Source organism: Magnolia sinica, chromosome 2, assembly GCF_029962835.1.
Source record: "Magnolia sinica isolate HGM2019 chromosome 2, MsV1, whole genome shotgun sequence".
NCBI classification, from domain to species: Eukaryota; Viridiplantae; Streptophyta; class Magnoliopsida; order Magnoliales; family Magnoliaceae; genus Magnolia; species Magnolia sinica.
In genome coordinates, this window is record NC_080574.1 from 8,674,828 (window position 1) to 8,701,181 (window position 26,354).

Here is a 26,354-nt window from a genome sequence, read left to right on the forward strand (position 1 = left end):
AGCTTAAACAACTAGCATTTCATGAAAGGTAATTTCTCCACATGTGGCATGAAGGAATGCATGGACTTGTGGGGCGGAAGGTATGGCACTTTACTCTATTAGAGAGACTATTGTTCTTATGGTCGGAAAAAAATAATAAAACTTTTAGGCATCAATCAAGTCCAATTGAGGAAGTGTTTTCCAAAGATAAATTTTATGTAATAGAATAGGCAATTGCCACGAAGATTTTAAATGCATTCCGACCGTTGCTTAGAGTTTTAAAGGCCCTTTTGGGTGGATGTACAATTATTATTATTATTATTATTATTAATTTTTTAAAATTTAAAATTTTAATTTTTTAATTATATATTCTAACTTTGGCTTCTTTGATAATAAAATTTGTTCTACTCGCTAAAAAAAAAAAAAAACTAGTATTTCATTTACAAGCTCTTTATCAACTTCATATTTAATAGTATTATCAATTTGTTGTTATTATAAATTAGTAAGTTGATTTTAAGCATCATTTGAAAATTTTAATATTTTAATTACCCTTGTAATTCTAAGTCTAGTATTTCCTTATCTTTATATATTGAATCTTCATAGAAAACCATATATTGACTAATCACTAATTTATAATTAGTAAGTCCCACATTTTGTATCCAATCATTCTATTTACATAGTTAAGAAAAATTTACTTCCTGGACCTTGCATTTACTTTAGTCTTTGCTATTTAGAAATTCACACATAAGCTTTATAATTAAAAGCAAGAAAGAATGAATAATTAGAAATTCACGCATAAGCGTTACAACAAAAAACGCAAACAAATGAATAATTAATAGGTTTTTTCGAACCATACCTCTTCAAAGATCTTATAATCTAGTGTAATTGTAAGAGAATCATTTTCCAAGTAATAAGTCACGTTAATGGCTTTTGCCCAAAAACACTAATCGAGCCTAACTGAACTCGAGATGCTTCTAGCACGATTCATAAATATAAGGTTCACATATTCAATGGCTCTGTTCTATTATAAACTATAAAGGTTGTGTAGTTTATCTTAATGCCATATTATAAAAATTCTTGAATTCTTTCGAGATGTATTTTCTTTCGTTGTCAATTTTCAAACATTTAATCTTTATTCTTTTTAGTTTCCAACAAACAATTTAAACTTGATTAAAGAAAAAAGAAGCAAAAACATCACTCTTTAATTTCAACATATAAATCCACACTTTTTTGAAAAAAAATCATCAATAGAAGTAAAGATACTTCAAACATTTCAATGATTCAATAGGAGCTTTCTAAGTATTGGAATAAATTAAATTTAAGACATCATTACTTTTAATAGTGAAAAAGAAGAATTGAATTATATAAAGCTTTCCAAATAAACAATCCTCATTAAATTATAATTTAATAGACTTTAAATTAGAAAGTAACTTTCGATTAATAAGTATCTTTTGTTATTACTTTCTTATATGGCCAACCACCCATGTCAGATTGTAACAAAGTGTCATGGCATTAATAACATTAGCATCACCAAACATGGTATATTTGCTCAAACAATGTAAATTGTCCATCAACTCTCCATTCGCCACTACCATTGCTCCTTTTATAATCTTCGATCGACTTTTTTCTCATCAGAAAACTTATAGTCGTTTTCATCAAACTTTTTAATGATAGAAGATTCTTTTGCATATCTAGTACGTACCATACACATGAAATAATGTGCGATACCATCAAGCATAATGACTCTGACTTCTCCCATCTTGACAATTTTATACTCTATCATTGCCCAAAAGGAGAGAGTGAGAGAGGTATGAACAAGGACTCTCTTGATGGCAGACATTATTATTGATATGATTACCATTTGCTTCCAAGTCCACCAATCATATTGTACACTCTTGTACTTGAACAAACTTATAATTTAAGGGCTTATTTGATTAGAAGTAAATGGCAATAATTAGTGACAAAAGTATAATCATGTTTTTTCTGGCTGTGGAAGAGGTGGAATTCCACCTTAGAAGACTAGATAAAATTCAACATCTTTTCAAGGAAAAATTCTATGGGCCCCAACATGATATATATATATATATATATATATATATATATATATATATATATATATATATATATATGGGTCATGCTCACCTGCGCACCTACGCACGTGCGCACCTTCGCACATGTGTCATGGGTGTCGAATCGAATGGTCCATAAGATGCAGAATCCCATGAAACCATAGGAGGTGAATTTTCACCATGATCTAAGATTCTAGTGGGCCATAGCAAAGAGAAATTCAAATCAAGGGAAGAAACTGTTTGCATTTTTCATAGCCCACCAAAGTTTCGGATCAAAGTAAAAATTCGTACTAGTTTCATGAGGTTCTACTTCATGTGGACCATTCAGATTTGCGAGATTCATCAGATACGATGAGTTCTCAAAAAAGTTCGTATGAACTACGTTCGAACTGGTTCGCAGGTGAGCATTTCCGTGTGTGTGTATATATATATATATATATATATCCATGTTGTTCATTTGTTTTTTCCTAATTATTTTAGGGCATGACCCAAAAATGACACAGTGCAAAAGCTTAAGCGGACCACATAATAGAAAATAGTAGGTTCAATGACAGACATTATTATTCTCATTATGGTCACTTGAGATTTTGACGCAGGGATGAACGTGATGAGGTTGATCACCGTCTTCCTCAAGGATAATTACTCCGATTCAACGGAGCTTCTCTAGACTCCTCATAGAGACTTCTTGAATCCCACGAGAAAAAAAAAGAAGCAAAACATAAATAAATTTTATAAAATTTGTAATTTGATTGATGATTGTCTAATATCTATGTACCTTACACCACTAATATAGGAAAAAAAAAACTCAAAATTCGTAATTACCAAAAATACTAAATTTCTAACTCTTAATAAATATCTTAATTATACTAAAACTCTTCTAAAGCCTAATTTCTAAAAATAAAAATTTCAAAACTTTTGTTAGAGGAATCCCAGCATAATTACAAGCTATTTCTAAAAAAAGAAGAAAATCTAAAATTTTAAAAATAGAAAAATATTAAAAATTTCGAAAATACTAAAAATAGTAATTTTTTCCTAAACAATTATTTTTGACCTGAAAGCGCGTGTTTTCTGACAAAACGGACAGATACGACCCATCATGTGGGTCGGTTCACTTCAGATGGCCCGTTTCAGTAAAAATTGATAGGTTGTGTGCCCCATAACGATACCCTTATCAAAAGTTATTGTCAATTTACAGTCTACCTTCTTTTGACCCAACCATGATATGAACGTATCTGTAACACTTTCTACATCAGATTTGGATATGCGTCATTATTGTGCTCATTCTTTGAACTGAAAAACTAATGTACAACATGGCTGAAACACATACATCATCATGGTGGGGTTTACATAATTTTACCAAATAAAATGGTATCCAACCTCACATAAGAGGAGAAATGAGATTTGAAAAATAAATGCATAGCATGGATGAAACACATACATCATTGTGACAAGGTTGATAAAATTTTTCCAAATAACATGGCATACAACCTCACATAATAGGAGAATTGTTAGTATGGTTAATAATTATTGCTTAGTTACCTTTGACATTTGTAATTACCACCTATCCCTAAGGGCCCGTTTAGATACCACCAAATAAGTTGCTTTTTTTACTTCTAGCACTAGATATCTGACTTATTTCATATAAGTAAGTTTGATTTAAGATTACCTATAAATAACTTTTTTTTAAATACTTAGAAGTACTTACTTCATTTAATTTGTTTTAGCTTTTCTACTTTTCATAAGTTGTTGAAGAGATGCAAGGGAGTGTCAAAAGAGAGGAGAAATGATAAGTATGTTGTTTACTAAACATACTTATCTTTTTAATAAGTATAAATTAAATTAAGCTACTTGCTGCATAATTACCTAATCTTAAGCCATTTACCATCCAAATGGCCTGAGGGCCATACCACCGAATAAGATACTTTTTCTACTTATAACATTAGATAAATAACTTATTTGTGATGTGACCCGCCGGATGCATGATTGACTCTACTAAGTTTCGGTAGGTTTATGTCATTTTCAACCGTGACTTTAAGTGACAACCTTTAACACATCTCCTAGTTTGTTTTGCCTTCCGCGGCCTCAGGATTCAGTGTGTCTTGCAACAAACTTCGACTCGCATGCTGAGATGATCTGATGATGTGGATCATTCATGTTCTCGTTGAGACCCTAAATGAGCTAGTCTTCAAGATCATACTTCAGAGATGATCTTGACAGTTGATTTTTAGAGTTGAAGGTGAGCCATTGAAATTTGTTTGTCAATGTTTTAATTCATCTACAGATAGGGCTCGTCGCAATATATCATAGATTTCACAACGTGGACAGTTCCGATCATTCATGTGGGCCCCAGTGGTCAGCCAAATGCTGGATCCTGAGTTGCTGCATACGCAAAATGCACTTTACATTCGCACAGATACCGAAGATGAGCGATAAAACTTTATACTCTAACACACTATGTTGGATGATACACAGGCACTTAAAAATTGGATACATGTCATGCAACTTATTCAAACAAAACTTTCCAGTTCTCAGTTTAAATGTGCCATGAACTAAAAATTCACTCCTTTAATTATTTTACAATCATTGATAGACATTCATTAGACGGTTAAAAATGAAAATGATCCAATGATCTAATTTCATCAAGTATCCACCAGTCAGTGGTTAGGATTGTTCAATCATTCGGATAAAAGAACGAAGCTCTCTGTTGCTCATAATGACATTAACGTTATTTGTCTATTTTAAATTATTTTCTCTGGTGTGGTCCGTCAATAATGATTTTTGCCCTCAAAGTTGAGTCAGTGACATAAAATTAAAACTCCGATTATTTGGATGGGCTGGATTTACTTCATATTATGGGGCCCTGCCATAAGAGGGACGTTTGCCATTTTTCTTTTCTTTTTCTTTGTTTTCTTTACAGGAGGAACCACACCAGAGCCAAGCCTTTACTAAAGGCAGGAAATGAATGATCGATAAAGCATGATATTACAGTCACAGCTTCCATAAAGTAGGGAAATGTTAATGATCGATGAAGCATGATATTACAGTCACAGCTTATATAAAGTAGGTATAAGAACATGAGCGGTTTAGATAATATCTTAAGATGCGACCAGCTGTCAAAACCTATTACCGTACTGTCGACGGACCTTGTCGTGTAAAAATCTGCCGACCACTTGGTCCATTGGACGTCTTCTCTCAGTTGATTTTCTTGATAGATATGCCCTTTCTTTTCCACCGCCGGTGATACAGGACAATGGAATTAATACATGAAATTAGAAGGAAAATGTTAATGGGTGTATCAGCCAACCAGGGTGGGCGTAGATGTCCGTTCGCTCCTTGTAAGGACTCATGTTTCATTTGTTTCCTGGATGGTTCACGTGCGAGCACGGATCTGCATGTCCTTGCAAGCATGGACTATTCAAATCATGGACTCCAACTGGGGTTGGAAGCTAGTGTCCCATTAAATGGTTGGAAGTTAGGTATGGCCCACTGAGATGACGGTGAGAACTCCACCCTCTCCATCAGTTTCTCCAACTCTTGTTAGGACAAAAAAATAAGAAAGATCAAACTCAAGTGGACCACGCTACAGGAAACAAGGGGTTAGAATGCCATGGTTAAAACCTTCATGCAACATTGTTGTACCCTATTTCTGGTCATTTTGGAAAAGCTAATAGGAGGATGACATGTAGCATGCATGAGAAATTAGAACTGGATAAATAGATCTTAAAAAATTTGGAATGCTTTTTGCATCTTTATAGATGGCGTAAGTCAAATTCTACACATCAATGGATTGTTAACAGAATATTACAGTCCACGTAGAAGAATCGTGGTAAGTTATTTAAGATATAAAAGGTCACTGATGACAACCAAAATAAAACCTTGGTTGACGAAAGTGAAGCAAGCGACTAAGAGGCGATCGTAAGAGAAACGGTCAGGAAAAAGAAATGTACCAAAAGAAGGATGTGGATGAAAGAAGGATCTAGAAATTTTTTTCGACTACTGTAATAATTACAGTAAGGAAAGAAGGATATAGAAGAATAAATTGCAACAAAGCTCTATAAATAACAGATGATTGCAACACAGAAGAGTAACCTACCAAATTCAACAAAACAAACAAACTTATCTAACAAATTACTTTATCTTAGCTTATCTTAAGAGTAACAATAATCAAGTAGCGATAATTCTTAATTATAATATTTACTTTAGGGGTGTACATCGAGCCAAATAGAGTTGAGCTGGCCTCAACTTGACTCGGCTCGGTCACCAGGCAGACCTAGCTCAAACTCGGCTTGGCTCGGTGACCGAAGTAGCATCTCCAGCTCAACTCAGCTCGGTCATCAGATCGGACCAGTTCGAGTCGAGTACGAGCCAAGTTTGAGCTCAAGCTTTCCAGCTGAATTCGTGTTCAACGAGTAGAGAGAGAGGCGGTAGGGAGCTAGTCGCTATATAAATTACGTGTGTTGTATTTTAAATTATTTTAAAATAATTTAGTGTTTCAAAATATCCGTCGGGACGAACCATGATTGTGGCCATAAGTGCGCATGTGCCCTATGGATGTGTCTTTTCACTGAAAGGTTATATCTTTTCATATTTTATTTTGAAAAGTTGTATCTTTTGAAGCCTAAGAGTCACACCACTTGGGTTTAAACCCAATAGTCACAACCCTTTGTGAAAGGGTGTCTTCACAAAGTCTATAAATAGACTTTCTCTCATCTGTTTTAAAAAAGTAAGAAAAAGTTTGTTTTATATTAAAAGTACGGTTTAAGTGTTTTCTAGTTTGGGTTAAGACTACAAAGTGATTTGAGCCCATGTACAGTGAGTGCACCGCTTGGACCGGGTCATAGTCATTGTATCCAGGAGGTTGATTGCTCTGGAAACCTGTTGCACTTGGGACGCTGTCTGAGGGGAGTAAATTCGATTTCAAGCTGAGTGACTCATGTCACGCATCGACTTGTATAAACCGATAAGTTTTCTCTTTTTCTCAATTTAAATTTATTTTATTTAAATAGTTTTTCAAACTCCATATCCCAACAATTTTGAAATCGAAATTTGTTTGAAAAACTATATAAGAATTACGGTTGCATCTATTTGATTGAAATAGCCCAAAATGAAACTACACCAACCCGATTTGTGGGCCATGACTCATATAATATAGAGTTGTCATATCTCACCTAATGGTCAAGATCTTATAGATATTTGTTATGTAAGTTCTTTGGACCATATGTAAAAAAGTGAACGTATGCACCGACTGAGAATAGTTAGAGTACTTTAGATCTTGATATCTATAAATGAGAATGATTAGACTATTATCAAACATATAAAAGGCCTAGATTCCTGAACAATTAGTCGGGTTCGTTGTAACCCTCGTTAGCACAAAGTATGATCCTCAAGTTGTCAGATAGGTCGGGCTAAGGTTATGTTGGGTACTAGAGGTATAACCTACATATGGTTTTTATGTCCAAAAGACATGTCATTATATCACACACAAGTAAAATCTAAGAAATCTATAGTGCCTACCTCTTGGATAATGTCAGGTCCTGTTCACTCATAAGAAAGCCTGTATTTAGTAGATTTTCTCAAAATCATGATATGACATTAAGGAGCATTTATTTTTAGATTTCAAAATTTGTGATTTATTTTCTTATAGCTTAAACCAACGTAACATTCACATGAAAATAAATCAAACTATTGAACTATACTGAGTAGGATATACACTAATTTCAATATTTATGTACAATAAAGATTAACCCAAAATGCATTTCAAAATGAGATTTTGTGTTGGGATTCCCATCATATTAGGAATTCTTCTTTCTAAACCACCATACGTGGTTAAAAACAAAGAGAACTTTGGAAAGAAAAATGTGAAAGAAACTTAAAAATGCAATCTTCCAAAATATCTTCTAAAATGGGCCTAATAGGTTGATGGTGTGGTCACTATCTCATAAGTTTGCTAGTTGCTCACATGCGGATGAGTAACATTCATTGTACAGTCAACTGGCAGATAGATCTAAATCCGTTACGTACGTGCCAGAAATAAAATTCTTATGAAAGATTTCTCTTAACTCTTGGTTAATGGTTTTATCAGGTGGGCCATAGATATATCTATTTAAGCTAAATATGAAATTGTGGGGGTGCAATTGGATGCATTTAGATAAACCACTTAACTCATGGAATATAAGTTTAGTTAATAAGTATTTGATAAATGAGTTGACATATATAAAATTGAAAATTTGGAATAAGGAAACTATATGTTGAATGTTATGGATCAATATGTACATGTTTTATGTTGACATGTAGATCTTTGAGACAAGGTGTCTGAAATTAAACATATTGTATGTTTTAATGATCAAATTGGTAGCCATCAAATGAATGGTAGAAAGAATATTGGTAGCGGTCTGAATTCATAAGATGATTGTTGGATCAATGAGATTTTTAGACTATATTCTATTCTCATTGGAGGCTAGATTTAGACATTTGAGATTGGTATTCATATGAGACTATAAGTTTATGTAATGAACTGTGTTGTTTTACTATTAACAAATGTATCTAATGGCCAAACGAATGCACATATAGAGCTCATTGTTCAATCCATCGATCAAGATACTTGATAATGAATTTTGACATTTCTCCTCCATATTCAGTTGCCAAATATCCATTGATTGTATTGAATTCTAATCACTAATTGATAAATTGTCACGCCCCAGACTCAGTAATTGGACTCACAAGGAACCCAATGGCCGATTCTGGCCGCAACAGCCACCGTAGTACCCCATTCTCGGCTCCTGAGGTAGGTTCCGTTCCTAGGATCCTACAATGAGGATTTTCATAACAGTATAATCATTTCTAATGTGAGCATACCCAAGATTTCAGTAAGTGCATCTGAGAATAACAAAAGCACACATCGAAAAATGCACTATAAATTTAAACTTTTACAATCATCCATAAGGTCCAAAAGGACATACATGAGATAAAAAGAAAAAGAGAGAAAGGTCGGCAACACCGGAGTCCTCAAATGCTCAACTTTACTACATGCTCTGCTGCTACAACGCCTGCCTAGAATCTCCTGCACACATCAATCGTGCATAAGCTTATAGAAGCTTAGAGGGTGGTGTAAGTGTGTGATAATGGTGCACAGAAGAGTAGTAAGAGATACAAGGAGAGAAGCATGATCAATGAGAATATTACTAGCCTTACCCAGACTTATCATGAATATGATGCAATGAGTACTGGACGCCATACCAAGGCAATGCATGAAGAGGCTTGTATAGCCAATGCTAATGCGATGCAAGTAATGCCAGTGCTCATATCCAAACCACAAGTCAAGTATATTTCCAATCATAAGAAAATCACCGGGGTCCATTACACTGATGAATGACTGCCGCTCTACAGACCTCGCACAGTCAAACGAGCGTAAGAGACCTCACTACCCACCTGTGGACAGCCAATCACCAGCAAGGCCTGACGGTAGCAGACCCATTTACGAGCTGGTCAGACTCAGCCTAACAATACCTCCTCACTTCAGGCAGGTAAGGCCATACCTTTATCCAACCGACTACATGACGGTGGGAGTTGCGGCCCAACGGTATAAGGCCCTCGTGCGCTCATGTATTCCACCTGGTCATGACGTTGGAGCAGATCCTTAGTATCATGAAAGTTTTGAGAATTTCACCCATGGGCATCCTATGCACCCGGTATCCTCAACTAATATTTTTGGTGTCCACACATACGGCCATCCACGAATATTCCTGTGGAGGCAAGGCCTTGATGAAGCAAGGGCAGATATCCACATGCTATGCAAATGTTGGATGCATGAATCACACAATCACCCATGCATTAATCCCAAGCATCCATCCTACTCCAGAGGGGAAAACTCCACCCCTCGGGGAGATACCAACATGTCCTACACAATGACACAACTATGGCCAATCATTCCTCAACCAAGCATGCATATGATGCCTATGAGAGTGGGCCATGAAGATGATTAGGGGTGCCAATGAGGTGAAGATAAACTCTCTACCTAACTATGAAGGGTCTAGGTACTTAAGCAATTCCTCATAAGGAATACAACCTCTAGTGGGGGCCATTTACCTGGGGTAGACCACGAGACTAAAGAGAATAATGGTATGGGCCTAAATAGATGAAACGTGCCTAGCAAGGGTCTATGGTGGGCCTTTAACCACTCATAGAAGCTCATGGACATACCTTTGGGCCACCAATGTGGACATCCAACCACAATTGGTCCTCAAGAGGTAGCTCATCTCTAATTGATTACGGATCAAGGCCCAAGGCCTATGAAACATTAGAAATAAGAAATGGGCAGCCACAATCATACCACATACACTCACGTTGGGCTTTAGAAAGGCGGCCCAAGGCCTACCCAAAATATGGGTCCAAGGGAAATACACATAACCCAACCCATATATACCACTATGGGCCCATAAGGGAAAGGTTAAGGCCCAACATAAAAGCCACTAATCCTTTATATTGTGGTGGCCTAGTGGGTAGCCCATTGCTCAAACCACATAAGCAAATGTCATGCTCTAAGTCAAGTAATATTGGGCTTACAACCTGGCCCAAGTATAAAGTTGATTTGGTGGGCAACCAAGGGCCCATCTACATGTGTAATCCGACCCACTAGCCGAACACAATAGTATGGTAAAAATGGCCCAAGAGTTCAATGGGCCTATCTAGAAAGTTTCAGCCCAATTGGGCCTAAAAAGTTCAACAACTAGCTACATTCATGGACCCAATTGAATCTAATTGTGGTGGGCCTCAAAAGTGCATTTATTAAGCCCAACATTTAAGGGACTAAAGGTGTAAATTTTTCCCTCTAAGATCCTCACAATGTGGTGGGATATACAACACATCTAGGTGGGCCCACAAGGCAGGCTGGAGGGCCAGCCAAGGCTAGACGCCCCAGCCTGGGAGTCCCTGCCTAGTGGGCCACTCCCGGCCACACCACGGCCAACTAAAATGTCCGTTAGGTCTGAAATTTTGTGGAATGATACTTCCATATGTGGGCCACACCTCCACAAAATTTCAGAATTTTTGAATTTTTCTAAGTATTTTAATTAATTTAAACAAAACAGTCTGTCCAGAAAAATTGGACAGACCAGGATGTCCCAACATAGTGGGCCAGTCCGGACCTCGCCACGGTGTACACAGGGGTCCATTGGATCTGAAATTTGGTAGATGGGTCCTACCATGAGTGGGACATACCTCCACAAAATTTTAGAATTTTTGGACATCTATAAATATTTTAATTGATTTAAATAAAACAATCTGTCCAGTGTGAAGTATTGCTGGAATGTAACTGGCCTGAATTTGAGCCATCCAATGGGTGGGCTTTTGGGCCTCCAAAATTCCTGAAATTTGGACCCAAGGTCCCTCATCAGGTATACAACAAGATGGAGTCCAGAAAAGTGGCCTACCATTATTAAAATAATTTATGAATTTCAGTTTACAACAGTCTACATTGCTGGACTGCACAACAGAAAATCAGGCTGACCACTCCTCTTGGCCCACCCTTTTGGATAATCAAATGGAGTCAGATGGGGCTAAAATTTGGCATGCTTATTGGTGGGGTCCACACCTTTAAGAAAAATATATTACATAAGACCAAACACCACTCCAAATGTCCAAAAATCTGGCCTCAAGATAACCTAAAAATCTGTCCAGAAAGTTCTGGACAACAACATATAACTGAAAACAAATAAATATGAACACTATTTAAAAGGAGATTTAATCCAAGAAAATCATAGTATGGACCACCCCAGTGGGCCCCACAAACATCCAGACCCTTTCCATTACAAAATATCCCTTGCATGTGCCCCATATAGGTGGATTAGGGGGCTCTAACGTCCAAGGGTGAACTATCATAGACGTCCACCCTCCATCACTACAAGAAAAGGGGGTTTTAGCCTCTGTTCAAAACTGTGGCTAAAAAGTTTAAAAATTGAGGCTAAAATCTTTAGCCTTAGTTTTGCCTCAGTTATCCAAACTGAGGTTGAAACCCCCGTGGCTAAAGGCTTTAGCCTTAGTTTTAGTAACCGAGGCTAAAATGACTTTTATAGCCTCGGTTCTTCAAGTGAGGCTAAAAACCTTTTTAGCTTCGATTTTCTCAAAATGAGGTTAAATCAAAATTTTAACCTCCATTGTTTTCAACTGAGACTAAATCCAAATTTTAGCCTCAATTGCCTTCAACCGAAGCTAAATCTATTTTCAACCTCGGTTCTCAACAACCGAGGCTAAAGCCTTTAGCCATGGGAATTTCAGCCTTGGTTATCAACAACTAAGGCTAAATTCAAGCCTCAGTTACAAATTGAGGCTAAAAATATTTTTTTATTTTTTTTAAATATTTATTTAAACTACTAATCCATTCATTCAATCCACTCATAAAACAATCAATCATGAAAGCCACAATACCAACAAAACAGTTAACAACAGTCTATTTAAAGTTTAACTCAATCAAACTGTTATACAATATTAGGTTCCACAAATAATACAAAGTCATGGTTGCGCCCGTCATCACCGGTGCCGTCGTGCTTGGCGGACCCTGAGATAACACTGCCCATCCATCTTCTGTTGCTTCCAGGCCAACATCATCATTGTCTCCACCAACATTCTCCATTCGAATTGTGTGTAGCAGGCCTTGCAACCTCAACAGGTAGCTCAGGCCTGCTAGCTGCAAGACATGAAATGAAAACTCTCAAACAAGAAATGAAATGCAGATGGATGTGTGTAGGGAAAGGAAAGAGTAGAATTGAGAGTTGAAAGTGCTGGAAAGGAAACCCAAAAGGAGGATCCGTTAATGAATGAGAAAACAGACAAGATGTGGATTATAGTACATTCTCATTGACCCAGATTTGCTTAATGCGGCGGACCTCATCAGGTCCATGTTGCAGACTCTCAGCCTGTAGAAATTGATAAAAACCAAGATGAGGCAAGGGAAATAAACTTATGCATTGTAACATAAGGCTTTTATCCTATGAAAGACAATGCATCATAAGATTTTCAATCTTCAAAAGCAATTGATATGACCTTCTTTTTCTAATCCAAGCTATGCTTTTCACAATAAGCCTTGTGTTGAAAAAACTTGCCTCCACCAGTCTTTACATCCATGTGCAGGCCAACACGTTTAGCACAAGTAGGATGAAATGCAGTTTGACAGTCATCATGATTACACTGCAAGACAGTTGAAGGTAGGGTGAAGCAAAGTAAACAACATAAAGTCTACCTCTCATTTTTGGAGTCAAACCTACAAAATTTTAAAGAAGAAAACAAATGATTAAGCAAGCCAAACCTTTATGCAGACACCGTGTTTGCGATGGCAAATGCAGCAAACAAGCAGGTCTCTTTCCTTTGAAATGGTCTCCTGAGGTGAATCATTTAATATAGTGTAGATATTACATGAGAATGTGTAATGTCTTCAAAGTAAATTAAAAAAATAATAATTGCATGAGCAGTTAAAACTTCAAATTAGAACAGTTCTACATACAAGAACAATGGCATATGAAACAAACTTAAAGTAAATGAAGGAAGCAGCATAAAAAAGAATCTTTTGGGAAAGCAGCGTTAAGTTTAAAAACACAGTTACCATTCCCCCAACAGGATTTGGTTGTCCCCTTCTAAATATTGACTCTAGCACCCACTACAATAGACCAAATTGTTCAGTCTTAGGTCAAGTCGTAACTCGCCCTGTGTTGAGGGTGATGCATCATATAAAATCGGATCAGGTCTTACCATGTATCAGGTACTGTATTGTACATCACTGATATAGCAACCTGGATCGGGTTGTTTTGGGCCGATACAGCCGTATAATTAATGGGCAATACCAGCACATATCAAGCAATACGTACCCATTTCGGATGATACTTGTAACCTTGATTGCACGGGACTCAGCTGAGTCCTAAAACCTTGCTACGAACACATGTATGCAATTAGTGGATGGTGCTTATATGCATACATGCTACTTGTACAGATATGCATGGATGGTGCATGATGGGTACAAATCATGGGCACATGAACGGAGAGAAAAAAAAGAGTTTCAGTTGTACCGGGAGGAATGCCAACATATAGCTCGCCTTCGATGTTGAGTGGGTGAATGATTGCTTCTTCCAGGATCTCTTGAAATCTCTTCCCAGATGAATGCTGTTCCACCCGAATGCATTATCATAAAAACACAAACACACACACACAAAAGTAACTTGAATTAACTAACTAGCCAAACTGAGAGCCGAGGATGGGAAAAGACACCAAGAAAAGAAATTACTAGAATATCTCAAATCAATGACATGGGAGCCTTAAAAAAAATAAAAAATAAAAAATAAAATAAAAAATACAGGAGCCTAACCATTGTAAATACTCCCATAGTAATACTTCTATTGTGATTTTCTTATCATTTGGAAGTTCAGGAGTTTTTCAACTTTCTTCTAAGAAACCATAAGCATTGTCATATGGAAGCAGGTATGTATAATCCTTTTGATCCATATACCCTTACTTTCTTCATTGTTAATAGAATAGTACACTTCAGAACTATTGCAAGACCAAAAGCGGGAAGAAAGGATGTCTATATATATATATATATATATCTATATCTATATATATATATATATATATATATATATATATAACTATTGCAAGACCAAAAGCGGGAAGAAAGGATGTCTGTATATATATATATATATATATATATATATATATATATATAAAACGGGTGTACATGCCATTTCCCTTCATGTTTGCAAACCAAAATTGGGCCTAATTAGAAATCCTTTCTAATTTGAAGAATTGACATTATGAAATTGCAAAAGAATCGAAGGTAAATCTTCATACAATTTGAGCATGCTAAAGTAAGAAGAGGAGATTACCTCTATAATTCCACCACAAAGCCAACCAAAAGACAAGTAGTGATACAGTTGCTCGCGCCCAGGTTCAGTTTCAGGGGTTTCTGTAGCAATACGATTCACCATTGAAATTCAGGTTCCTCAGCAATTTAAAAAGCTTCTGCTTTTCCTCGACAGATCGTGCTCCATAACCCTAGCAATTATGTTCAAATTTAAGATAAATAAAATAAAATTAGAAAAGGAGAAATGATATTCCAGTTTCTGGGTTAATTTAGAACCATCATCAAATTTAAAAGGGTTTATAGCTATGACAGGTAGAGCAGAGGCATGCCCACCCATCATTCAAATTGTAGAACACCTGTGTCAATGCTAGAAATGCTAGTAGATGCTGTCAACTAGAAGCGGCAAGGATAGCAACATGGCTTACAATACCATCCCGTATCACACATATCCACATTGTCAAAACGGTACAATAAGTATGAAATTCAAACTGATACCAAGTACACACAGTGTATCAACCTGTACATGCCAAAACACATTGGTTACAAAACGTTCTGACATGTGCAGCAAACAATAAACATTCTGATTCAATTAAAGCGAGTATTCTGCTACCAAATTCCTAATTGAGCCAAAATTCCTATTTTGAAGTTCATGTAAAACCAGCAGTGCACTCAAATGGTCCTATAATCATGAAAGGTGAATATCTGCAAGCATAGTAATCCAAATTGCAGAAGAATGTGCAATGAAACAGTAAGGATAGCAACATCAACATCAAGCACACAAATAATTCTAGAAAATAATTAAATAAAAAGAGACAGATCACATAAATGATGCAGCATGACAGCAAAACCATAACCAACCCATCAATGAAAATTAAATTAAAAACCAAATAAATTCAATAATTCCATAAATCTAGGGGGGAAAAGGAAGAGGAAAATGAGGGGAAGCGTTATACCTACACGAGGAGATTGGGAAGGAGGCGATATTCGATCCCAGTCGAGGCCAATGGAGAAGCCAGATGCTGCAACCCTGCGGACTGGAGCCACCGTGCCATGATCGCATCACCTGTGTCACTGCTCGCAGGCCCCGCATCGTACAGAGCGGCTGCCACTGCAGCATTGCTCTGATGCATCTGGCCACCCATGTGGCGCTGCTGCGCCCGGTGTTGCGGCGCCAATTTTCAGAAATCAAATGAAACCACTGTAAAAATTCAAAAATTAAAAAATATTCAAAATGAAAAGGACGAAAAAATCTCAGATACAGCAAAATCGCGACGCGATACTCACAAAGGAGATGAGAAATAAGAGATCGAGCAGAACAACAATTTCTCTCCAAAACCTCGAGATTTAAACCCTCCACATCTGCAAATCCGATCCAGGAGACGGAAATGTAAGAGATTTGATTCCAATCTAGTCCTAATCCAGAAACAAACAAAAATGCACACAAAAGAAAAAGGATCGGAACCATTCTAAAGAAAAACGTTACCAGATTCTCGTGATCGATCGAAGTATTTTCAGAGATCTGTGAATCTTCAAGAATCTGAAGCAGATCGGAGAGAAATGCGAGGAAAAGGGAAAAGAAACCCTAATTTCACTGAAATGCAAAGGGTTTTCGATCCTCTTTCTTTCTCTCCTTTGCTCTCTGCAATTTCTAGAGAGAGGATTGCAGAGCCTGCACGCCGGAGTAGGCCCTGATATAATAATATCCTTTGTTTATGTGAGAAAGAGGGGGGGATAGGGAACAGATTGGCTACTCCCCCTGACACCGGCCCTTGGGCTGGTGGTCAGTGCTCTGTGGGCCCCACTATGATTTATGTGTTTCATCCATTATGTTCATTCATTTTTAAAGATCATTTTAGGGCTTTATCCCAAAAATGAGAGGTATATAAAACTCAGTGGACCACACTAGATGAAAACAATAGTGATTGGATATCCACCATTAAAATCCTCCTAAGGCCCACTGTACAGTTTATTTGACATCCAATCTGTTGATTAGGTCATACAGGCCCAGATGAAGGGAAAAAACAAAAATCGGCTTGATCCAAAACTTTTATGGCCCCCAAAATATTTTTAATGGTCAACACTCATTCAACACTATTTCCTGTAATGTGGTCCAATTGAGAATGGGATATACCTCATTTTTGGTCTCGTACCATAAAATGATCTGTAAAAATATATGGACGGAATGGATGAAATACATACATCATTGTGGGCCCCACAGAGCATCGACCACCAGCCATTGGCCGGTGTCAGGGGGAGTAGCCAATCCGTTTCCGGAGGGATATGAGTTTCTGGGATTTGATATTTACACCCTCCAAAATGGTTGGTTGCACCACTTCTTCTGCAAGGGTAATTTTGTCATAGAGGGGAATTATTTGATACTCTGGCAGAGTATGGCACTTGATACACATGCAGTACGGGTCGCGTACATTAACTCAAACTAAAGCGAATGGACTGTGGATCCCACTGAGAAATCATAAACTATGATTCGTGGAAACTTGTTCGTTAAAATAGGATTAATGGATATTTTCATTTTTAACTGTCCATTAAATGTCCACTAATCTTATGGTCAGGTTACCAAAAAAGCTTATTTTTTTGTTCATGATATATCTAAATAGGGATCCTTGATTTGGATGGTTTACTTTGAATTAATTATACGCCATGTCGTGATTTCTAAGTACATGCGTATTATCCATTGCACTCTGCCAGAGTATTAAAGTATTTCTCCATGAAGAATTGTACTACGCCGAGAGAGGCGTGACATGAGATTCACCAACAAGGCCAATGTAGGCGCGGCTGGGATCCACCAAGGTGGGTGGATCCTGACTGTGGATCCCACTGTGATGTATATTCCTTAAATCCACGCCGTCCATCCGTTTTTAAAGATCATTTTAGTTGGATATCCAAAACATGAAGAAGACAAAAATCTCAGGTGGACCACACATTGAATTTGCCTAATTTAATTGGACCAAGAAAAGAGCTAGAACGGTCTAGAACATTGTGATTTTTGAAACCTGGCCCATTCATTATTTGATCATGAAATGGGTGGTTTCAATTTGATCAGACGGAGCAATGTCTAGCGGAACGTGGCTCATTCATAAAAAATTAGACCTTTCGCTTCGGTTTCTATGCAAATGAGGTTAAAATGTAGACTTTTGGCCTAGGTTCCTATGCAACTAAGGCTAAAAATTAGACCTTTCGCCTTGGTTCGTATGGAAGTGAGGTTAAAAAGTAGACCTTTTGCCTCGGTTCCTATGCAACTGAGGCTAAAAAGTAAACCTTTCGCCTCGGTTCCTATGCAATGGAGGCTAAAAAGTAGACCTTTTGCCTCGGTTTCTATACAATTGAGGCTAAAAAGTAGACCTTTCGCCTCGGTTCCTATGCAATTTAGGCTAAAAAGTAGACCTTTCACCTCGTACAATTGAGGCTAAAAAGTAGACCTTTCACCTCGGTTCCTGTGCAACTGAGGCTAAAAGGTAGACTTTTCGCCTCGGTTCCTATGTAACTGAGGCTAAAAGGTAGACTTTTCACCTCGGTTCCTATACAACTGAGACAAAAGATGTACTTTTAGCCTCAGTTCCTTAGCAACCGAGGCTAAAAGACACATTTAGCCTCCATTTTTTCAACTGAGGCTAAAAAAAACTGTAGCTAAAGGCCTATTTTCTTGTAGTGCATGGATGGTCTGGATATTTGTGGTCCACAAGGTGGGCCACACACTCATGATAAGAAGTTTATCAACAAAGGAAAAATAAAGATTCGGCCACAAGGGAAGGGTCACCGTCATATTAAGGCCCTTCCCCTCATCACTCATGCACACATATTCCACTATCACAAGATATACAAGATTTACATGATCATAGGATTTATACTTAAGATCTATGGTGGGGATGCAATCTCCACTAAGGATCAAGGGTCTAGATGACCTAAAGATCCCTGATCAAAGAGAAAAAAAACTATGTAGGGGTTCATGAAGAATGACCCCTTACATGAAACATGCATGCAAGTAAGATGGGCTATGAGCCCCATCCATGAAATCTTAAGGGCCACCACCATCATTTGATGGGCCCCACAAGCTTTAACATGAAAGAAAAAAGGAAAAACAAGTAAAAGAATGAAAGAAATCTGAATTTGCAATTACATGCACACTCGCCTACAAAGTCTTTAAGCAAACACCTCCAAGATGGTCTTCAAGCTCCAAGGAAAGAGGTTTAATGGTCAAGATGCTAGACTAAGGGCTGGATTATGGGGTAGAAGGGAGGATGAAGGGTTGGAAAATGGGTGAAAAATTGCTGGAGAAGAAGAGAAGAGAGAGGGAGAGAGAGAGAGGGAGAGAGAAAATGAGAGGTAAAAAGAGAGAAAGGGGATTTCAAGGCAAGCAATCATCTCTCTCTTGCCTTGGATAAAGAAGAGCAATCATAACAATAGGGAGTTAGAAACAATGTTGTAGGGTTAGTAAGCTTTTTAAGTTAGTGGGTGGTGTTCTGAAGATGGGTGGTGTAGGGATAGGGCCTAGGTAGTGTGTGTTGGAGGTAGTGCCAAGAGATGAGACCTACTTAGAAATTCATGCACACGACCCCTAGGTGGGCCACATGATCATGATCAAGGGCTAAGAAAATGAAATGCACACAATTTATGATCTACATGCCGGATGGACGCACAAGACATGGCGTCGGAACCGCAACGACAAAGCGGTCGCAATGGCATAAGTCTTAACTCGATGTGAGTCGGGTTTTCGTGACTGGACTTACGAATGACCGCAAACACTATCCAAAGGTCACAGGTTACCGAGACTTGACTGGTAGGACCGCGGGACCAAGGTGGACGGAATGCATACTTATACACACATACACACATGCGAACTCGGGTCGGGTCTCACATAAATTGGCCAACCTTTCATGTGTTAGGGAATATATGATAATATGATAATGTTGCGATATGATTACATGAAAGTTATACTTTATTTTAGTTGTCATATGTCTATGCATGATAGATTACTCTAGCCTCTTTGTATTGCAGATACAATAAGGTCGATTGACTTTACCACTAGTTAGTTGAATGGTGGGCTAGTGAAGTTTCTTGAATTGTAAGAGTATATTTAAGGTTAAGAAAGTTGGTTGTATTCAGAGCCGGTGATACAACAACTATTATAACAAAAGTGATGCTCAGTATCTGTTACTTGATGGAGTCATAATTGTTGAATCTGTGAGGTTAGAAATGAGTTCAGTTTGCTTTGGCATGAGATATGAATAATCAAAGATATTGTAACTGACTGCTAAAGACTTGATTGAGGAGTAAAAGGAGGAATCAGCCTAGGCAGAGGCTCATTTATGAGTAGTTAGTTGGTGAGACAATAACTTGCCAATACGATGATCCCTAGCTGATCTGAAAGGATGATTAGCCACAATGGGACTAAGACATGGCCAAATTCGTATGGGAAGAAAGCCTGACGGAGCAAAGACGGGTGGAGATAAAAGGCCTACAGGTCATAAATCCTCTGACCAAGTGACTATCTAAAAGATTAGTCAATGATACATCGAAGGGAATGAGGCTGAGCCTAATATATGAGCTACCAGTGTTGGCAACCCAACCTACACGAGTAGAGATCCTATTAGATAGATTCAATGGGTAAACAACAAGACACGAGGTAGACGATTGCACTGATGTAAATGAGACCCTTCTATGGTGTACAGTGCGAGCAGCAATGAAGAAGGATGAGTTTTTGAACTCTTAATGAATCCATAGCCATATATTTGGTGGTGTACCCAATTGCTGCGTACACTTGATGAAATTTACCTATATGGGTGTGGAGGTGGAGGCCGCTTCCTATGAGAATCTAGGCGAATTTTCTAGAGTACTCATGAAATTCAGGTAGTGGTGTATGATCGAAGCGCACCGAACCGCAGAATCACTTGTAGTGGAAAAATTGTGTGAGTGGCATGTACTTGCGATCTACATCAAAAGGAATCAGGTTCAAGACTATAATGTCACCTGATTCTTGTAGCCTGTCATGTTTACTCTAATGTCGGGTCAAGTCTATGGTGACATTGGCACCATTGCACAACTCTTCCATCTTAACCCGAAATGTCAAAAATTTTAAAACATGTGGGGGATTGTTGTATTTTAAATTATTTTAAAATAATTTAGTGTTTCAAAATATCCGTTGGGATGGACCATGGCTATGGCCATAGGTGCGCATGTGCTCTACGGATGTGTCTTTTCACTGAAAGGTTATATCATTTCATATTTTATTTTGAAAAGTTGTGTCTTTTGAAGCCTAAGGGTCACACCACTTGGGTTCAAACCCAATAGTCACAACCCTTTGTGAAAGGGTGTCTACACAAAGTCTATAAATAGACTTTCTCTCATTTGTTTTAAAAAAATAAGAAAAAGTTTGTTTTATATTAAAAGTACGGTTTAAGTGTTTTCTAGTTTGGGTTATGACTACAAAGTGGTTCGAGCCCGTGTACAGTGAGTGCACCGCTGGGACCGGGTCATAGTTGTTGTATCTAGGAGGTTGATTGCTATAGAAACCTGTTGCACTTGGGACTCTGTCCAAGGAGAGCAAATTCGATTTCAAGCCGAGTGACTCATGTCATGACTCGACTTCTATAAACCGATAAGTTTTCTCTTTTTCTCAATTTAAATTTATTTTATTTAAATAGTTTTTCAAACTCCATATCCCAACAACGTAACGCCTCGTTCTTTTCTTTGATTAGAAAGATGAAAGAATTTCTATCTATTGATGTAAGTTATTAGGAAGCAAGCGAGCTAAGAGGGTACATGAGCCTTCCCCCGTTTACGGTAAGGGGAAGGCGAGGCACGAGGCGAGCGGCTAAACCCCGAGCCAACGATAATTATAGAAAAATTTAGGCGTCAGGTCATGACGATGAAGATAGCAGAAAAGAGCCGTATGGGAGGAGGATGCGGATTTCCTGCGAAAGCCTTTCGCAGGAAGTTCCTGCGCAAGATTCTGCCTGGGGCCCACTACGATGTTTGTGAGAAAGCCACTCCGTCCATCTGTTTTTCGAGTTCATTTCAGGACATGCGACCAAAAATGGAGATGATCAAAAACTCAAGTGAGCCACACGAGAGGAAATAGTGGGGATTTAGTGACCACCGTTGAAACATTTATATGGTTACAAAAGTTTTGTATTGGTTTAATTTCTTAGATTTTTCACTTCATCTCAGTGAAAATGACCTTATAAACGGTTTGGATGGAATATAAACATCAAGATAGATCCTGGGAAGGTTTCAACGGTAGGAATTCCTTTCCCCACTGTTTCATCTGGTATAGCCCACTTGAGTTTTGGATCCTAATCAGTTTAAGTCTCATGTCCTAAAATGATCTCAAAAAACGGATGGACGGGTTGGATTTCTAACAAACATCACAATGGGCCTCATCCTGTATCCTTGCGCAGGAACTTCCTGCGAAAGGCTTTCGCAGGAAATCCGCTTCCATGGGAGGAGAGGTGGAAATGCCAGCTGGCCTGTCAGCGGTAGTGGGAATTCTCACGTTCCCTGGTCAAAGGAAAAGTTGGGGATGGGTTACATTATCTTCCAGTCTTGGGAACTTGGGGATGGGTTATCCAGATGGGTCAATACAAATTAATGGTCTGGATCACTTAGACATGGCTCCATTGGTCCAAACTGAAAAACCAAAAACAAATGTATATCCTATGTGAAGGAAACTACAATATACCTGCCTGTTTGGGAGCTTGGAAAATACTTCCCAAGAAAGAATTTTTCTTGACTAAGCTTGCTCTCTGGCGCAAAACATTTTTCAAGAATATGCTTTCATAGGAATAAGATCTATAATTTTTGCCAGCGTTGCTTTTTTTTTTTTTTCTTCTCCAAATGCTTTCTTTTTGTAAAATAACTTCCAAGACAAAAGTCACTTTTTCTTCTTTATTTTTGAAGCTCCCAAACAGGTCCGGAAGAGATAAGGAGAAAGACAGTACCTTTGAATATGTACCCTCGCTGTATGAGCTCATCAATATGAAAAAATCCCATGAAACTGCAACCGCCGATGGGCCAAAATGCTACATCAGGGATCCCAAACTCGTCTCCGATTGGCTGAGCAACACTCATGAATGCATCTCTCATCATGCAACTCACCGGAGGGCCACCTTGAGTGTCCCCATTGATTCTCCTTATAAGTTCCCTTAGAGGAGCCAAACCGTGTTTGGATATTGCCAAGGTGGATTCCGTAGGGTCTGGGGCTGCATTGACATCCTCAGGCACAGGTAGGCCATCAGGGATGGCCCCAAAACAGAACCCTTCAATCTCAATCGCTGGATCGATGGCACCGGTCCGGATGAGACGTAGATGGCTGAACTCGGTGTGGACGAAGGTGATGTGGAAGCCTCTTGAGTGGAGTAGCTTAGCAAGGTGCATCATGGGTATGATATGGCCTTGGGCAGGACATGGGATGCAGATTGCGTGTGGCTTTTCCATTTTCTTGGAAGCCATTTCTTTCTAATTATCACTTGCAATGAAATAATGTTGCAGAGACCACATATTTAAGTAGGGCTGCAACTTGAGTTCGGGTAAAGCGATTGACCCAAATGGAGTTCGGGTTGGGAAATGACAGGGTTGAGCAAATTTGGGTCCGGTTAGCTTAGGTGGGGTGGGGTTGGGTGAGTATAGAGGAATTTGGATAAGTTCAAATAGTGGGTTAGGACCTCTTGAAGTTGGGTTGATCCTCTACCCCACCCAATCTACTCAAGATGCACCCTTGAAAAAAAAGAAGCATGGTCATGAGTACTTGGATGAGTCTGGTTCGGATATTCAGTCAACTTGGACATTTTAATTAGTCAAATTAGTCAGATTTTATATATTTCAATATTTCCTTTAATATGTTTTTTCAGCTTGTAATTATCTGCAATTAATTGCCTTACATTGCTAAAGTAATTTATCTAATTTTCAAGTCATGTTTTTATGCGGTGCTTTAATCTTTTCCTCCATGGATACTCTCCACTGGCTACTAATTATAGATTCACATGCCTCTCAATACAAATAAGGCTCGCAATACTCTTCTATCATGCAAGCATAACCCATAATAAAATTCTTGATTTAAACAGAATGTTTTGTATCTCTCTTTGGCTGACTTTTATTACATTGATTTTCAACAATTAGTATTTCATAAAGAGTAATTTCTCCACATATGTCATGAAGGTATGCATGAGCTTGTGGGGTGGAAAGTATGGCACTTTGCTCAATTGGCGGGACTATGCATGGTTTTTATGGTTAGAAAGAAATAATAAAACTTTGAGGAATTAGTCGGGCCAAGTTGAGGAAGTGTTTTCTAAAGTTAAATTCATGTAATACAATAGGCAGTTGCTACAAAGATTGTAAATCGATTTCGGCCGGTTGGGTAGAGCTTTAAAGGCCTTTTGGGTGGATGTAAAATTTTTCTTTTTGATATATTCTACCTTTGACTTAATTTGCAACAAATTTTGTTTTAATCGTTGAAAAAAAAAAAAGTATTTCATCTTCAAGTTGTTTATCAACTTCATCTTTAATGGTATTATTAATTTGTAGTTATTCTAAATTAGTAAGTTGATTTTAAGCATCCTTTGAAAATTTCAAAATTTCAAAATTTCAATTAGTTCTCATGACTCTGAGCTTAGTATTTCCTTATCTTTCTACATTGAATGTTCATAGAAAACCACATATCAATTAATCACTAATTATGGGAAGTAGATCCCACAATTTGTATCCAATTATTCCATTTACATAGTTAAGAAAAATGCACTTTTCGGACTTCGCATTTACTTTAATCATTTGCTATTTAGAAATTCACACATAAGTGTCATAATTAAAAGTACAAGAGAAGGAATAATTAGAAATTCACACATAAGCGTTGCCACAAAAAACACAAAGAATGAATAATTAATAGATTTTTCAGACAATACCTCTTCAAAGATCTTGCAATCTAGTGCAATCGTAAGAAATCATTTACCAAATAATAAGTCACGTTAATGGCTTTTGCCCAAAAACACCACTCAAGCTTAACTGAACTCATGAAGCTTCTAGCATGATTTATAAGCATACGGTTCATATATTCAACGATTTTGTTCTACTATAAACTACTAGGGTTTTGTAATTCCCTTCAATGCTATATTATAAAAATTTTTGAATTTGTTTGAAGTATGCCTTCTATCATTGTTAGTTTTGAAACACTTAGTCTTTATTTTCTTTTATTTTTCAACCAACACTTTAAACATGATAAAAAAAAAAGATGAAACATCACTCTTCGTTTTCAACACTCAAACTCATACATTTTTGAAAAAAATCATCAATAAAAGAAAAAAAAAATACTTCAAACTTTTCAAGGATTCAACACGAGCCTTATAAGTGTCAAAATGAATTAAATTTAACACATCATTATTTCTAATAGTGAAAAGGAAGAATTAAATTCTATAGAGTTTTTCAAATAAACAATTCACATTAAATTCTAAATTAGTAAACTTTAAATTAGAAAATATATTTCGATTAATAAGTATCTTTTGTCATTACTTTCTTATAATGTATATGTTATATCCATGCTGCTCATTTATTTTTTCAAATCATTTTAGGGTGTAACCAAAAAATAATACAATGCAAAAGCTCAAGTGGACCACACTGCAGAAAATAGTAGGTTCAATGGTGGATCACGCCAGAGCCAAAGCTTTCTCGACGGTTGGAATCTTGTAGATGGGACCATGACATTCTCCAACGACAGTCCGACATAACTGACTACACTCTTCAGGTGAAAAGGAACAAAATGAACCGTTTATTTTACTTTCAGTGATTGATTGTGAGTTTTTTCTTTTGTTTGATTTGCACCGATATTTTGAAAGTTCTTTCTTGTGAAAGGCATTAAGTAATCCATCTTCGGAGGAAGAACCTCACTCTTTGATTATCGCCGAATCATTATAAACATTTGTAAGTGGCTGAGTAAGTAACCTGTCTTCTCATAATCTGGTTATATACATTCATATTGGACCTATTTACTTATTTTGGCGCTTGGGATCAAAGTTAATCGATTTGGATTGAGCTGCTATATTGATTCTCGCACACAACATATTCGTACCTCAACCATTTGATTGTAAATAGATGGAGTTGGTGAAGACATACACCAGGTAGATTTCCTCAGCATCCTAAGCGTACTCACTCTCCCTCTGTCATGTGGACAGCTTGCTTGCAAATGTATCCTACAGTGACGGACGTGACTTGCCGGTGCCTCTTTGCCACAGGAAGTTGCCGTGGTAGGAACCTATGTGGGGCCCACAAAGATGCCGGTTACAAACTATTCTATCCATCAGTTTCTCAAGATCACAATAGGAGGAGAAAAAAAACAATCAGATAGATCCACTGATGCATTTTTGTCATACACTCTCAGATCCCATGAATTTTTTTGTCTTGCATGGCACTCAGGTCAGTCTAGCAGTAGGAGATGGGGTCCCATTTCCAACAGCAGCACA

General features: G+C 37.6%; 2 protein-coding genes across 11 annotated transcripts in view; both read right to left on the reverse strand.

The window, feature by feature from the left end:
• LOC131233871 (7-deoxyloganetin glucosyltransferase-like) overlaps nucleotides 1-23,386 on the reverse strand; it is a 40,851-nt gene extending 17,465 nt beyond the window's left edge. Inside the window, exon 1 of the mRNA XM_058230704.1 lies at nucleotides 22,848-23,386. Within this exon, the coding sequence (XP_058086687.1) occupies nucleotides 22,848-23,358 (511 nt within the window). The 5' untranslated portion in view covers nucleotides 23,359-23,386. The remainder of the gene's footprint in view (nucleotides 1-22,847) is intronic.
• LOC131233883 (uncharacterized) lies at nucleotides 12,468-16,618 on the reverse strand. Of its 10 annotated transcripts, XR_009165406.1 has the most exons (9): nucleotides 16,376-16,618; nucleotides 16,177-16,251; nucleotides 15,846-16,090; nucleotides 14,915-15,083; nucleotides 14,102-14,195; nucleotides 13,348-13,419; nucleotides 13,086-13,229; nucleotides 12,905-12,958; nucleotides 12,468-12,729 (listed from the first exon to the last, which is right to left on the reverse strand). XR_009165406.1 is itself a non-coding variant. In XM_058230726.1 (7 exons), the coding sequence occupies exons 4-7, from the start codon at nucleotides 14,117-14,119 to the stop codon at nucleotides 12,493-12,495; spliced, it is 381 nt and encodes a 126-aa protein (XP_058086709.1). In that variant the 5' UTR covers nucleotides 14,120-14,195; nucleotides 14,915-15,083; nucleotides 15,846-16,090; nucleotides 16,376-16,618; the 3' UTR covers nucleotides 12,468-12,492. The 10 variants fall into 10 exon arrangements, 3 of the variants coding, with proteins under 3 accessions (XP_058086709.1, XP_058086702.1, XP_058086718.1); XR_009165407.1 differs by having other exon boundaries at nucleotides 12,468-12,958; nucleotides 15,850-16,090; XR_009165409.1 differs by having other exon boundaries at nucleotides 12,468-12,958; nucleotides 13,086-13,154.
• Nucleotides 23,387-26,354: the final 2,968 nt, after the last annotated feature.

Bases quoted from the DNA above. Each gene is read 5' to 3' on its own strand.
- LOC131233883 (XM_058230726.1), bottom strand. The intron at 12,959-13,347 runs GTTTGGCTTGCT...CAATTTCTACAG, and splicing joins AACACGGTGTCTGCATAAAG to GCTGAGAGTCTGCAACATGG. The intron at 12,730-12,904 runs GTCAATGAGAAT...CATGTCTTGCAG, and splicing joins GCCGCATTAAGCAAATCTGG to CTAGCAGGCCTGAGCTACCT.